This window comes from Cetorhinus maximus, chromosome 4, assembly GCF_964194155.1.
Source record: "Cetorhinus maximus chromosome 4, sCetMax3.hap1.1, whole genome shotgun sequence".
NCBI lineage: Eukaryota > Metazoa > Chordata > Chondrichthyes > Lamniformes > Cetorhinidae > Cetorhinus > Cetorhinus maximus.
The window spans coordinates 156,041,479-156,058,300 of record NC_135882.1 but is presented as its reverse complement, the minus strand read 5'-3'; the positions used below and the strand labels follow the sequence as shown (position 1 = coordinate 156,058,300).

Below are 16,822 nucleotides of genomic sequence, written 5' to 3'. Positions count from 1 at the left end.
TCCCTAACCAGATCCCACCAACAAGTTGGAGGTCTGGCTAAGGATCATAACACATTTCAAACTTGCAAACATTACAATGCCGAACCAATGCAGAATTGCTAATGAGCAGGGAAGTCTGAACAAACCCCCCCAGTCATCACTCATCAATCCTCCCAGGAGTACATGATGCATTCCCCGAAAAACAGGGGAAGATGAAAGGAGCCCACAACCAGCTTGCGGGTAATGAACTACCCAAGCTGAACATCAGACAGAAAGTTTGTGTACAACACCCAACTGATGGTACCCGGAATCCAGCCAAAATCGTCAGCATAAGCCAAGAACCAACATCGTTTCAGATACAAACACCAAATGGCATGATAGTGCGACAAAACAAAGCCAAATAAGAACAATACCAGAAACCCCAAGCAGTCCCATTGCCATGAGAACATGGTCTAATACACAACACGAACAAAGCAACCCTAACTAGCATTCTGGAAACACACAGCAGCTTCCTGCAAAGATCACCATAACTAAAGCTGGACAGATAAGCAAACCACCTATAATTTTCAAACACTTGTAAGTTTATTGCTCTGTGATAAAGTACATTCAGAGGCAATGTTATTATGCTTTGCTGTTATGTGACTAATTTGATTCTTTAAAAGTAAACTTTTAGTTAGAAAAAGGGGATGTTGTGATTGATGTACATACACCTCTAACTATCTTGAATTAGTGTTAGTCATTACACACCTAAACAGTACATGACGCATTAGTCCCATGACTTGTAGGCAGTTGGCAAGCAGCAGGGTAGAGATCAGATGTACCATGCTTAGCCTTGCAGTGAACATTATCTCTAAATAGGAGTTGAAATTGGAGTTGAGGCCACAGTCAGATCAGCCATGATCTTATCAAATGGTGAGCAGGCTCGAGGGGCCAAATGGCTTACTAATTCGTATGTTCATCCAATGAGAGATTTTCCTAAGGGAATTAAAAGACGTGAGATTGGGCAATAAAGTGGAGTTGAAGTCGAAGATCAGCCATTATTTTATTGAATGGCAGAGTATGCTCAAGGAGCTGTTTGGCCTCCTCCTGTTCTATTTTTACATGTACATTCAAGCAGTCTTGATACAGATCTCAGAAGAGTGAAGCTATTGCTATGAAATCTGTAGTATTGTTGTGTTACAAAGAACACTGACATAAAAGGGGAAAAAACAGTCCTTTGTTCAAATTGTCAAAAAAAACAAATGGACATGGCTGAAGCAATTCTGAGCTACACTGCTAAATTAAATGCTTGATGAAGCTAATCCATTGTGACTGCTCCATTTTAGTGTGATTCTCAAGCATTTTCACACTGTGGAATTGTTCCATTGTCTTTTGGTATTTATTTATTAGCTGTTTATTAACCTGCTGGTCCTTTCTGACATTTTTATTGCTTACTTTCAGCATTTGTGTTTTTCATTTTGTCAATTTAATATGATGTTGTATAAGGTCATTACAATGGGCCGTAACTTCCGAGCTCCAGGGCATCGTATTGGGAGGGTACCCCTAAGATGTGCTGGGACCACACTACCCCGGACTTTCACAAGTGAGGTTTGCACGGCAATTGCCCAGAAGTGCAAATTTTCCCTGGGCAATTGCCCTGCACTGGTAACCATCCGAAAGTGTGACTTAAATCGCAAACTTTGCATGGTTCCAACTCGGTTACATGCACAGTTACCCAGAAAAAGTTAGAAGAATTTAAACCTCTTCTAACTTCTGGGTAACTATTGCATAGACCAGGCTTGTCCAACATATGGCCCATGAGCCCAGGAAGTCCTTGCGGCCCCACCGGAGCCCCAGTTTTCAAAATTGCAGTCATCAACAGATGAGTTTCAATGGAAGATTCTGCATTGAGCTGCTCCTCCAATAAGAGGCTGCTTCTCTCCCGCGTTTGCTGCTTATAGACTCACTAGTCAGCTCATCAGCAGCAAATGAGGGAGAGAAACAGTCGCTGATTGGAGGAGCAGTGAATGCCAGAGTTGGTGTGTGCTGAGGGCTGTCAGGCCAAGGAAGTGAGGGGGCATTGGGGCATGGGCCTGGGCAGCCAGGTGCGTCGGGGCTTGAGCCCAGGGAGTCATGTATGTCGGGCCCATGGATGGTGAAGTTTTGGTGGCCCGGGTGGGGAGGAGACAGATCGTGGCATGACCGTGTCGGGGAGAGCAGGGGGGACTTCAGCTGAAAAAGAACAGGGGGGACTTAATGTGAGACCAGGGGCGGAGTCACGTCACGAACCATGACCTGATGTGAGTGCAGGGAAAGCAGCTGATTGATGAGTAGGATTGGTGAGTATTTCTAGTCTTTAAAAAGGACTTGACTTTGTGTTTAGGTCTCTGTCTTTTTTTTCCCTCTTTTCTTAAAAATAGCTTGTTAATGATAAAATACGATAGTGATGGCATGACCAGTGATGTGTGGCTGCTGCAGCATGTTGGACCTGCTGGACACCAAGGTGATCCAGAGCGAACACATCTGTAGTAAGTGTTTGCAGCTCAATGAACTTTGGATCCGAGTTGGGGAGCTGGAGTCCGAGCTGCAGACATTGTGCTACATCAGGGAGGGGGAAAAGTTACCTGGACAATTTGCTCCAGGAGGCGGTCACACTCCTCAGATTACGTAATCCAAATTTGGCTTTTGATCAGGGACAGGAGGGTGTGACTGCAGGTGAGGCAGGTATGGGGGCCCAAGGAGACTCAGCTCCTGCAATTGCCCAACAGTTGCGAGGTTCTTGCCAGCTGTGTGGATGAGAGTGGGGACTGCAAGGATGATGAGCGATCCGACCATGGCAACATGGTACAGGGAGCCATTCAAGTGGAAATAGGAAAGTAGTAGTGGTAGGGGACAGTATAATTAGGGGGATAGATACTGTTCTCTGCCTGTCCAGTGCCAGGGTTAAGGACATCTCCTCAGGGCTGGAGAGGAACTTGGAGTGGGAAGGGAGGGATCTAGTTGTCATCATCCACGTTGGTACCAACGACATTGATAGGGCTAGAAAGGGGGGTTCTGCTGAAAGAATTCGAACAGTGAGGAGCTAAATTATAAAGCAGAACCTCCAAAGTAATAATCTCGGGATTACTGCCTGAGCTACAGGCAAACTGGCATTTAATAAAGTCAAGGAATTAAATGTGTGGCTCAAAGATTGGGAAAAATCAAATTTGCAGAGGTAGCCACAGTTAAAAATTCAGAGTACATTCGGGACAGTTTCCTAGAACAACATGTTGTGGCTCCAACCTGGAATTAGGCAATTTTGGATCTGCTAATGTGTAATGAGGCAGGTTTAATAAATTATCTCAGAGTGAAAGGTCCCTTAGGAAACAGTGACCATAACATTTAGCATTCAGTTTGAGAGTGAGAAACTTGGGTTGGAAAAAACTGTGCTAAACTTAAATAAAGGTAATTACAAAGGAATGAGTGCAGAGTTGACTGGAGTGGACTGGGAAAGGAGTTTAGCAGAAAAGATGGTTGATGAGCAATGGCAGACGTTTAAGAAAATAGTTCATGACTCACAACAAAGGTATATCTCAGTGAAGGAGGAGGATTCCAGGAACGGGGTAAACCAACCATGGTTAACCAAGGAAGTTAAGGATATTATCAAATTAAAAAAGACATACAATGTGGCAAAGATTAGTGGTAAGCCAGAGGATTGGGAAAGGTTTAAAAACCAACAAAAGATGACCAAAAAAATGAGGGAGAAAATAAACTTTGAGGATAAACTAGCAAGTAATATAAAAACGGACAGTAAGAGTACTTTAAATATACTAGGAAAACTAATGGGGTTAAAGGTCAATAAGTCCCCTGCACCTGATGGGTTGCATCCTAGGATATTAAAAGTATCTGCTACAGAGATAGTGGATGCACTGGTAGTATTCTTCCAAGAATCCTTAGGTTCTGGAAAAGTCCCAGAGGATTGGAAAACTGCCAAAATAACACCCTTATTCAAAAAGGGAGGGAGATGAAAAACGGGTAACTATAGGCCAGTTAGCTTAACATCGTCATTAGGAAAATGTTAGAGTCTACTATGAAGGATGTAATAGCAGAGCATTTAGAAATACATAATATAATCAAGCAGAGTCAGCATGGCTTCATGAAGGGTAAATCATGCCTGACAAATTTATTAGAATTTTTTGAGGTAGTGACAAGCAGGATAGATAAAAAGGAACCAGTGGATGTAATATATTTGGATTTCCAAAAGGTGTTCGATAAGGTACCACATATAAGGCTACTTAATAAGATAAGAGCCCATGGTGTTTGGGGTAGTATATTAGCATGGATAGAGGATTGGCTAACTAATAGAAGACAGAGGTGGGATAAGAGTGGCATTTTTAAGATGGCAACCTGTAACTAGTGGAGTGCCACAGGGATCAGTGCTGGGGCCCCAATTATTTACAATATATATTAATGATTTGAATGGGGGAAGTGAATGCACTGTCGCCAAGTTTGAAAAATAAGTTTGAAACAAAAGTAGCTGGAAAGACAAGTGGTGAGTATAACACAAGGAGTCTACAGAGGGACATTGGCAGGTTAAATGAGTGGGCAAAAACTTAGCAGATGGAATATAATGTGGGAAAATGTGAGATTATGTACTTTGGTAGGAAGAATAGAGGAGCTGAATATTATTTAAATGGAGAAAGACTGCACAAAGCTGCAGCACAGAGGGATTTGGGAGTCCTCCTGCATGAATCACAAAAAGCTAGCATACAAGTTCAGCAGGTAATAGGGAAGGCAAATAGAACGTTGGCCTTTATTTCAAAGGAAATGGAGTATAAAAATAGGGAAGTCTAGCTAAAACTATACAAGGCACTAGTTAGACCACATCTAGAATACTGTGAACAGTTTTGGTTCCCTTGTCTAAGGAAAGATATACTGGCATTGGAGGCAGTGCAGAGAAAGTTCACTAGGTTGATCCCGAGTATGGAGGGATTTTCTTATGAGGAGAATTTGAGAAGGATGGGCCTGTACTCATTGGAGTTTGGAATAATAAGAGGCGACCTTATTGAAACACGTAAGGTTCTTAGGGGGTTTGACAGGGTAGATGCTGAGAGGTTATTTCCCCTTGTGGGAGAGTCTAGGACCAGAGGGCATAATCTCAGAGTCAGGGGTCACCCATTTAAGACAGAGATGAGGAGGAATTTCTTCTCTCAGAGGGTAGTCAATCTGTGGAATTCTTTATGGCAGAGGGCTGTAGAGGCTGGGCCGTTAAGTATGTTCAAGGCTGAGATAGATGGACTTTTAATCAGTAAGGCAATTAAGGGTTATGGAGAAAAGGCAAGAAAGTGGAGTTGAGGATTATCAGATCAGCCATGATCTCATTGAATGGCAGAGCAGATTTAATGGGCTGACTGGCCTACTTCTGCTCCTACATCTTATGGTCTTGTGAGTGAGAGAGTGTGACTGTAGGATGGGGGTGGGGAGTGAGATAGTGTGACTGAGTGATGGTGTGTATGTGGGGGGAGTGAGAGAGTGAGACTGAGTGACTGCGTGTGTGTGTTGGGGGAGTGAGAGTGTGTGACTGTGTGTTTGGGGCGCGGGGGGGAAGGGGGGGCAGGAGTGAGAGAGTGGTGCGACTGAGTGACAGCATGTGTGTGTTGAGGGGCAGTGGGAGAGTGCAACAGAGTGACTGTATGTGTGGCAGGGTGGGAAGCGAGAGAGTACAGCTGAGCAACTGTGTGTGTTTGGAGGGGGAGTGAATTACTGCGTGTACACGTTGGTGGGCAGTGAGAGTGCATCTGAATGACTGTATGTGTTGGGGGAGAATGAGTGTGTGTGACTGTGTGTGTTGGTGGGGAGCGAGAGAGTGCAGCTGAGTGACAGTGCGTGTGTGTGTGAGACGGAGGGGACGGTGGAGTGCGACTGAGTGACTGTGTGCGGGAGGGGGCAGGAGTGCAAGAGACTAAGTGTGTGTGCTGGGAGGAGTGCGAGTCTGCCTTGCGACCAGTTTCAGGTTTCTCACTCACTCTCACCAACACATACGTATGCACCGACTCTCAGTGGGTGAGCACTGAGTCTGGGAGTGAGCCAGGCACACACAATCTGACCCTTTCACAGTCTGGTCATTTTGATTAATAACTATTTTTTAAATGAACAATTATTTGCTCTGACATTGCTGTACTTTTGCTCAGCAGTTGTTTCTTTCCTTAAAATCTCAACTTTTTTTTGAAGTTCAATTTATTGTCGTGCCAAACCTTGTCTTTCCAAAATTTGCTGATCTGCCCCTTGAGTGAGAAAAATATGCAAATATGGGCCTCCGAGCAGAAAGCTTCGACATGCCTGGAATGGACCCACACCAGGTTTCGCCTGGCCAGAGTCAGAAGGTCTGGCGAAACAGGATTTCGGCTAAGAAACTAGGAGCTAAGTGGCAATCTGACATTGATTGCCACTCCGAGGAAGTTCAATGACGTGAGAAAAAACTTTTTCACACAATGAGTGGTTCGGGTCTGGAATGCACTGCCTGGAAGTGTGGTGGAGGGAGGTTCAATTGAGGCATTCAAGAGAACATTAGATGATTATTTGAATAGGAACAATGTGCAGGGGTACGGGGAAAAGGCAGGACAATGGCATTAAGTCATAATGCTCATTTGGAGAGCAGGTGCAGACACGATGGGCTGAATGATGTCCTTCCGTGCCATTACAATTCTGTGATTCTGTGAATGTATTATTAGATTGGTGCTGCCTTCTAACAGTCATAGAGCCATAGAGTCATCATGACACAGAAGGAAGTCATTTGGATTAAAATCATATCATGTTCTTCCCCATTTGTAAAATCACTAAATTACTTTGGCTGAAAAGATCATCACAAAGCTATTACAAATTTAATATGACAACTGAGATTGCAAATTCAAAAACATATATATACCTTGCGTCTGGGGTCTAACCCACTCTCACAATATATTTGTGCTATATAATTTTTCAATAATTCCCTTATAAAATAGATTTATACCTGAAACATTAAACTTCCTTTGTCTTTCAATAATCTTACTAGCTCTGAAACAGGATAACATATGCTTAAGGGTCTACATCTATATGAGGGAATACTCTTTGTTATTTTAACACAATCAAAATTTCTAATATTGTGCAAATAAACTGCAGCACTTGGATTCTTTTATTGAAACATCTTACTGCATCTGGAAAATGTTAAATTCTTATTTTAGCATATATATTTAATGTCTGAGTAATAAATCCCCAGATAGAATTCACAATGTTAGCTCATTGAAAAATGTAATATAATTGTAAACTAATAGCTTAGATTGATACAAATCTGAAGACTAGAACTTTTACTCAACCAATAATTTACCTGCTACATTGTCACTCTGTCACCAAGAATCATGATACAGGGGGGCAGGACAGCGGGACAAAGATATAAATCAGCAGAAATATTCACAAAACACAGTTAATTAACACAAGACCCCAAAAGGTTCCAAGTGGAATGACTAATACGCTGAAGACATGGCAGTTTTCAGTTGCATAGGGGGAAAAGAATTAATCGTAATAAAAGTTGATGAGTTATAAATGTCCAATGATCTTAATAATCTGAAGTTATTGAATCCAGTATTACGCAAAACTCCCTTCTTGAAGTCATTTTTTCTGTATGTTGTTATTGGCTTACTAATTATCACAATGTGAAAGTAACCAAACTAAACCCTGAACTCAGCCCTGCCTCTTCCGGGGACATGGATAATTTACATTCACGTTAGAAAACTTTTTCAGAATTCATTTACAGGATGTGGGCGTCGCTGGCTAGGACAGCATTTATTGCCCATCCCTAATTGCCCTTCAGAAAGTGGTGGCAAGCTGCCTTTTTGAACCACTGCAGTCCCTGTGGTGTAGGTACACCCACAGTGCTGTGAGGAAGGGAATTCCAGGACTTTGACCCAGTGACAGTGAAGGAACAGCGAATTGTTTCCAAGTCAGGATGGTGAGTGGCTTAGAGGGGAACTTCCTGGTGATGGGGCTCCCATGCATCTGCTGCCCTTGTCCTTCGAGATGGTAGTGATCTTGAGTATGGAAAGTGCTGCCTAAGGAGTCTTAGTGAGTTCCTGCAGTGCACCTTGTAGATGGTACAAACTGCTGCCACTGTTCATCAATGGTTGAGGAAGCGAATGTTTGTGGATTGGGTGCCAATCAAGCAGGCTGCTTTGTGCCAGATGATGTCAAGTTTCTTGAGTATTGTTGGAGCTGCACTCATCCAGGCAAGTGGAGAATATTCCATCACAATCCTGACTTGTGCCTTGTAGCTGGTGGGCAGGCTTTGGGGAGTCAGAAGGTGGGTTACTCGCTGCAGGATTCCTAGCCTCTGACCTGCTCTCGTAGCCACAGTATTTATATGGCTAGTCCAGTTCCTGGTCAATGGTAATCCCCAAAATGTTGATGGTTGGGGGTTCAGCAATGGTAATGCCATTGAATGTCAAGGGGCGATGGTTAGATTTTCGCATATTGGAGATTGTCATTGCCTGGCACTTGTGTGGCGTCAATGTTACTTGCCACCTGTCAACCCAAACCTGGATAGTTGTCCAGGTCTTGCTGCATTTGGACATGGACTGCTTCAGTATCTGAGGAGTCGTGAATGGTTGCTGAACATTGTGCAATCATCGGCAAACATCCCCACTTCTGACCTTTTGATGGAAGGAAGGTCATTGATGAAACAGCTGAAGATGGTTGGGGCTAAGGCACTACCCTGAGGAACTCCTGCAGTGATGTCCTGGAATTGAGATAATTGACCTCAAACCACCAGAACCATCTTCCTTTGTGCTAGGTATGACTCCAAGCAACGGAGAGTTTCCCCCCTCCGATTCCCATTGACTCCAGTTTTGCTAGGGCTCCTTGATGCCACACTCGGGCAAATGCTGCCTTGATATCAAGGGCAGTCACTTTCACCTCACCTCCGGAGTTCAGCTCTTTTATCCAAGTTTGAACCAAGGCTGTCATGAGGTCAGAAGCTGAGTGACCCCGATGGAAGCCAACCTGAGCATCAGTGAGTAGGTTATTGCGAAGCAAATGCCGCTTGATAACATTGTTGATGAACCCTTCCATCACTTCACTGATGATCAAGAGTAGACTGATGGGCGGTTATTGGCCGGGGTGGATTTGTCCTGCTTTTTGTGTACAGGACATACCTGGGCAATTTTCCACACTGCTGGGTAGATGTCAGTGTTGTAGCAGTACTGGAACAGCTTGACTACGGGCACGCTAAGTTCAGGAGCACAAGTCTTCAGTACTATTGCCGGAATATTGTCAGGACCCATAGCATTTGCACTATCCAGTGCCTTCAGCTATTTCTTGATATCATATGGAGTGAATTGAATTGGCTGAAGACTGGCATCTGATATGCTGCAGACCTGTGGAGCAGGCCGGGTGGATCATCCACTTCGCACTTCTGGCTGAAGATTTTGTTGCAAATACCTCATCTTTGAATGATATTCGAAGAAGAAATAAGCAAATAAAATGAGAAACATAGCAACACAAGCAATGTAAAAGAGGAAAATTGATCAATGACTCGCTATTGATGAAGGTTTGTGGTGACAATATAGACAATGGGATCTACATAAATGAGAGACAGGAAATTTTTAATAAAAAGATTGTAGATTCACCTGTGCAACTTTTATTTGAGAATTATTCTTTCATTGTTTCACGTACGTGATTCAGCTCATATGTTGTAAGTTGAAATTTATTAAAAGCATTTCACAATCTATAGTGTGGACAGAATTAATTTCTGTACAGTGAACAGTTACTCTCTTTCTCACAGTGAAGTTGTGGGAGGAATGAAATTAACCAAAATAGCACAAGCTGAAGCAGCAAAAATATTATACATGGATAAGGAATGAAAAACACAAACCTGAATGTGTTTGGCAGAGGAATTCAAAACCAAATCAGTCTTCTGCTACATGTAAAGTATTCATCTACACTAGCATTAGATCAAAGTAAACATGAAAGAATATCGTCCATTTTGGTAAATTATCAAAAAATCAGTGTAAAAGCTTACCCCAAGGGCACATTTGAAGCACTCCTTGTCAAATCGGTAAACTGGAGACAGAATCTCAAAGAACTTCAGAACACTTTGCTCTTCATTCAAATTGGCAAACTGTCGAAAAGACTGCTGTATCAACTTTCTTAGCGTTTTGGCCTAAAACAGAAGTTGGAATTAGTTAGATTGATCAGGAAAATCTAGATTTCACTTGTCCAATTCAAAAATGTGGCTGCCGATAAAGTTTGTTTTTCCTTTAAAGATGTTATTGTCATCCTTTAGACTTTGCCATCCTAAGAGTAAGAAATGTGGGCTCTTAACGAAAAATTATGTCCCGTTATTCCAGTTAGTGAAAGGTACTCAGAGCTTGACCTGTGCATTCGGTCAGGTCTTTAAATTTTCATACAGATAATTACCAAGGATTTGTCAATTGATTTTGAATGAGAAAATTATTGGCTTTTAGTTACAATCATAAACAAACAAGGCAAAGATAAGATTGAAACCCACCGAGTTAACAGAATTGAAAGGTATTTAACATAAGAAGTGGACAAATCAATTACAGTTCTCAAAGCACTATTAGCAATTGAAGAATTGGGAAAATAAAAAAATCTTCTTAAAGACTACTTTTCAGGATCATGTTTTGGCATCATGATAAAAATAACGCTAGTAATACAGAAGAAAAGCAGCTGAAAACGGCAGAAGAGCAGAAGTGCAAATAAGGGGGATTAGAAGGCCGATGACAGAATATGATAAGGCTGGCAAATTGCAAAGGGCAACAGTGCCTAGTACAAAGGAAAATGCTACCATCCTTATTTAAAACAGATAAATCTTAATAAAACTATTAGCATTGGAAAACAGAAAAAACGTAAATTTCCATCAGAATTAGAAAGCAAAGGTTTAAGACCCCTCAATTAAAGAGCAAAACAGAAAATGATGGTGAGTCAGAAACAGTGATGATATCATCTAGAGGCAGTTAATGGTTTCACGGCTGGTAAATCGGTTTATGGAAGAACTGATAAGCAGTATAAACTGGCGGATGATATAAAAATATCGTCCCAGTGAAGCAATGAAACAACAACTTGCTTTTATGTAACACATTTAAGGAGTAAAACATCCCAAGATGCTTCAAGGAAGTGTAATTAGACAAGAATTGACGCTGAACCAAAAGAGGTGACATTAGGGCAAGTAAACAAAAGTTTCGGAGAAATGATGGGTTTTAAGAAATGTCTTGAGGAGAAGAGGGGATAGGGAGGGATTCTAGAGTTTAGGACATTGGCAGCTCATGACACAGTCACCAATGGTGGGGTGAAGCAAGTGAGGAATGCACAAGAATTGGAGGAACACAGCATTCTTGGAGGACTGTCGCCAGTTACAGAGTTAGGGAGCAGTAAGGCATAGATTTGAGGTTGGTCAGGAGAGTACTGGAATAGTCCAATCTCAAGGTAACAAGTATGGATGAGGATTTCAGTAACAGACTGGTTGAGGCAAGGGCAGAGACTGGACATGTTATAGAGATGAAGTAAGCTGTCTTGGTGATGGAAAGTATATTGCTCATAAGGCATTGCCAAGGAGAAGCATGCAAATGAGAAAAAGCTGTCAAGGATGAATTCTTGAAAGAATAGTGAGGGAACAAGAAGAAAAGATTCTCAGACAACTACTGGATAGGAGAGTTGCAGGGCCATTCAGCTGGATAAGAGAAGAGGCATTGGAAGAGGATGTTAGTGTACACCATGGTTACTGTCACCTAGGATGATGCATGACTTTGATCAGGGTTGTTTCAGTGCTGTGGCAGAGAAGAAAGCTGACTGGACAGGTTCAAAGATCAAGTTGAGGGAAGATGGACACTGATTTGGGAGGTGACATGTTTAAGGACTTTGGGGAGGTAAGGTAGGTTGGAAATGGTAGGGTGGTTTGCAAGGAGAAACGGGTCAAGGACAGGACACTAGAGTATTGTAGAAAGGTACTGACAGCAGATTTGAAAGGCGATAACCAGGTTCGTGGATTAAGGTAACCTGATAGCCCCTGTCAACTGGCCTTTGGAAAAGCTTTTTGCAAGAGGCTTTTCTACAAGATAGGATGGTGGCATTAGGAATAATCTGTTGTGCTGGATTGAGGACTGGTTAAATTTCCAAAGGCTGAACGTGATTGTCAATGGATTTAATTTGTAATGATTGTTACAATATCTAAAGATTACAAGTTTTCAATTTGGCTGCCTTCCTCTCTTCCATAATACAGTGGTGCAGATTAAATGAAGCTCTATTCCAAATTAGTCACGGGTAAGGGAAACTTCGCTCATTTTCAAAGCTTGTTTTGATGCCATTTACAAGTGTTACTCATTCTGCCTACAAATACCTATTACAGGCGATAATGTATGTGTTATGCTGTTAAAAATCTGCTGGAAGTGGCAGAATTGACATTCTGCAATATTACAATTAAACAACTACAACCCATGTTCCCTAAACAGACTTTCCAAAGGACAAAATGTAATTTTCAGCATATCAGCTACTTTTAGCTAAAAGTCAGATCTTTGATACACTGTATCGCATGCCTTCTAATCACTTACCATGATTAGCACTTTATTAATTCACATTTTTTTTGATGATTTATCAGATAGTCACTGTTGATTTGTTAGTTTGGGAGACTGGGATTTACTTGGAGGTTCATAGAAAGGGTATTAGCTTATTTCTTTACTCATCTGTCATGTCTGCATTGATACACAATAAGTATTACTTTGTTCTCAGATCCTTGTTTGGCATAAACTCCATAATTTACACAGTATAGGTATGGTAGTGTAGTGTTCATGTTACTGGACCAGTAATCTAGGGGCTCGTTCAAATTCCACCATGACAGTTTCTGAATTGAATAATTCTAGAATAAAAATCTGGTAATAGTGACCATGTAACTCCTAGATTGTCATAAAAATCCTGCTTGGTTCACAAATGCCCTGTAGGGGATTGCTGCCCATCCAATGTTGACTCTTAAGTGTCCTCCGAAATGGCTAAACAAGCAATTCAGTTGCATCAAACTGTTATAAAGAACAAACTGAACAGCCCACTGAGCTTCAACATAGCGTTGGATTCATACACGGCAAAGGCACACCCAGCCCACCCTGCAAAGTCCTCCTCACTAATGTTAGGGGACTTGTGCCAAAGCTGGGAAAGTTTCTCTACAGACATGTCAAGCCCCAACAGCGTACTCGTACTCAGAAACATACCTATCAGCTAATGTCGGAGGTGGCAGCACAGTTTCAAGGAAGTGGCCTTGGGAGGCTACAACATTGAGACTGGATCCCATGAAGTCTCATGGCATTAGGTCAAAAATGGGGAAGGAAAACACTAGTTGATTACCACCTACTACCCTACTGCAACTGATGAATCAGTATTCTTCCATTTTGTTCATGACTTGGAAGAAGCACTGAGGTTAGCAAGGACATAGAATGTTATGTGGGTGGAGGACTTCAATACCCATCACCTCGAGTCACACAGTAAAAACATCATCACTGACCAAGTCTAATCTGTCACAGATGCACCTGCTCACATCCGTATTGGTTGAAGTGGTCACCGTCCAGTCCCTTTGGAGACAAAGTTCTGTCTCAAAACTTAGCCTACATTGTGGTGTGTGGCAATGCCACCAAGACTTAGATAATGGGATAGAAAACCACATATCCATATTTGCTAATGATAGGTGGCATTGCAAGCAGCGTAGATGGAATCATAAAATTACAGAGAGAAATTCATAGTTTAAGTCGACAAGCAAAACTGGCAAATGGATTTCAATGTAGACAAAAATGAGGTCATTCAGTAAAAAAGGACCAAACAGGGTACTTTCTAAATGGAGGAGTTCCAAAGATATTTGGGGGTTCTAGTACCTAGATGACTAAAATGCCAGAAGGTAAAGAGCATAAAGAGAAAATAATCAAAACCGCTAATGAAATGCCAGCCTTCATATTTAGAAGACGAGAAAACAGGGGGATAGAAATCATGCCTCAGCTATACAAAGTCCTGGTTAGACCATACCTGGAATACTGTGAGCAGTCCTGGACACCACACCTTAGGAAGGAAACACTGGCCTTGGAGTAGAGGCAGCATAGATTAACAAAAATGATATCTGGACTCCAAGGGCTAAATTATGAAGTATTCCCTGGAATTTGGAAGGTTAAGGAGTGGTATTAAGGGATATGGGGCAGCGACAGGTATGTGCACTATGTTCGTAGATCAGCCATGATCTCATTGAATGGGAGTACAGGCTCTAGGAAAAGTAAATGCCTTTTTAAATTTCTTTCATGGGGTATGAATGTTGCTGGCAAGTCCTTCCCTAATTGCACTTGTGAAGATGGTGGTGAGCTGTCTTCTTGAACTGCTACATTTCATGGCGTGCGGGTACAATGATAGTGCTGGAGTTACAGGATTTTGACCCAGTGACAGAGATGGAACTGCAATATGGTTCCAAGTCAGGATGGTGCGTGACTTGGAAGGGGGCTTGCAGATGGTGGTACTATCATATGTCTGCTGTCCTTGCCCTTCAAGGTGATAGAGATCAGGGCGTTTGGAAGGTACTGTCAAGGGAGGCTTCGCGAGTTGCTGAGGTGCATCTTGCATATGGTACACACTGCTGCCACTGTGCTTTGATGGTGAAGGGAATGAATGTTTATTGCGGTAGATGAGGGGGGGGCAATCAAGAGGACTACTTTGCCCCTGATGGTGTCGAGCTTCTCGAATGATGTTGGAGCTACACTCAGCCAGGCAAGTGAAAAGAATTCCATCACACTCCTGACTTATGCCTTGCAGATGGTGGACATGCTGTGGAGAGTCAAGAGGTGAATTATGCAAAATTCTCAGCCTCTGATGTGCTCTTGCAGCCATAGTATTTATGTGGCAGGTGCTCCTATTTTAACATTCCAATGATAGACAAAAAGTGGTCATCCATGGGGTGCTGTGGATCAGTGACACAGTTGTAATCCACCACTACCTGTAACCTCATGGCCTGGCAAATCTCTCGTTCTACCATTCCCATCAAACCAGGCAACTAGCCCTGGTTCAATGAGGAGTGTAGAAGAGCATGCTAGGAGCAGCATCAGGCGTACCTAAAAATGAGGTATCAACCTGGTGAATCTACACAGGACTGTATACATGGTCAACAGCTGAAGGAGCATGCCATAGGCACAGCCGAGTGATCTCACAAGCAACAGATCAGATCAAAGCTCTGCAGTCCTCCCACATCTAGTCATGAACGCTAGTGGACAATTAAACAATTAAATTAACAGGAGGAGGCCCAATGAACATTCCCATCCTCAAGGGGATCAGAACCCAGCACATCTCAATCATTGGCAAAATGATGGAAGGTGTTGTTGACAGTACTACCAAGCAGCATTTACTCACCAATAATCTGAATAATCTGCTTGCTGATGCCCATTTTTGGGTTCTGCCAGGACCACTTGACTTCAGATCTCATTACATATAAACATACACAATAGGAGAAGTAGGCTATTCAGCCCCTCGAGCCTGTTCCACCATTCAAGAAGATCATGGCTGATCTGTTTCCGTTTCAAATCCCACATTCTCATTTATCCCCCATAACCTTTGATTCCCTTGCCTAACAAGAATCTATCTACCTCTGCCTGAAAAATATTCAATGGTCCAGCTTCCACTGCCTTCTGAGGCAGAGAGTTCCAAAGTCGTTTGGTCCAAACATGGATGAAAGAGCTAAATTCCAGGAGTGAGATGAGGGCGAAGATTTAACATTTAGGCAGCATTTAACCAAAAAATTAAACCCAGGTAAAACTGAAGACTATATGGATGCGGGGTGGGTGGGGGGGGATCTTTTCATTGGCTGAGCCATCCCCATGCCGAGCGCAGACGAAAACTGGTGTGGTTGTTGGTGGCCAAGCATCTTAGCCCAAGGATATCTTTGCAGAAGTTCCTCAGGGTGGTGTCCCAGGCCCAACCATCTTCAGCTGCTTCATCAATGACCAGTCAGAACTGGGGATGTTCACTGATTATTGCACAATTTTCAGCATGGGAACACACCACATGCAAATTTCCCTCAAGTCACACGGCATTTTGACTTGGGACGTATTTCGCCATTTTCTCATCGTGACTGGGTCAAAAACATGGGCTGCAATACTTCAAGAAGGCAGCTCATCATCACCTTCCCTCACACAACTAAGGGTGAATTCCTATTCCATGCAGCAGACTCAGAACTGAATCACAACAGTTGATAACTGAACTGACCCAGCAAAACTAAGGACTCAAATGTGTCTAGATTACATTTATTTTGGTACACATTGAGTCAATTTTACATTTCATCTACAGGTCTACAGCAACATAGTTTTTTGATTTCATGCACAAGTAACACAATATATGCTGTTTTATTAGTGAACCTACTTAAGATTACTCACTAAATATTTAAATTGTTTTATAGAAACATAGAAAATAGGAGTAAGTCATTAAGCCCTTTGAGCCTGCTCCGCCAATCAATATGATCATGGCTGATCCTCTATCTCAATTCCATACCCCCCGACGCCTTTAGAGTCTAGAAATCTATTTCCTTCTTAAATACATTCAGTGACTTGGCCTCCACAACCCTCTGTGGCAGAGAATTCCACAGGTTCACCACCCTCTGAGTGAAGTTGTTTCTCCTCGTCTCAGTCCTAAAAGACCATTAGGCAGAATTTTGATATTAACCTTAGGAAATGTATTATTTTTCAAACAACTGACAGGGCTAAGTTAGTATCCTTCAAATTAACTGATTTCGAAGAATGAGCAGTTACTGTAGCCTGTTGTACTGCCTTTCACCACCTCAGGATATCCCATAGCACTTCATAGCCAATGAAATACATTTGAAGTGTCATCTCTG

The 16,822-nt window shown here is 42.4% G+C and overlaps 1 protein-coding gene across 6 annotated transcripts in view; it reads right to left on the bottom strand.

Annotated features, from left to right (window-relative positions):
• The window catches only part of LOC144679973 (focal adhesion kinase 1), a 531,813-nt gene that overhangs the window by 219,561 nt on the left and 295,430 nt on the right, over positions 1-16,822 (bottom strand). For all 6 annotated transcript variants that reach the window (XM_078540999.1, XM_078541000.1, XM_078540997.1 and 3 more), the window contains one exon: positions 9,986-10,126. In XM_078540999.1, coding sequence (XP_078397125.1) covers positions 9,986-10,126 — 141 coding nt within the window. The remainder of the gene's footprint in view (positions 1-9,985; positions 10,127-16,822) is intronic.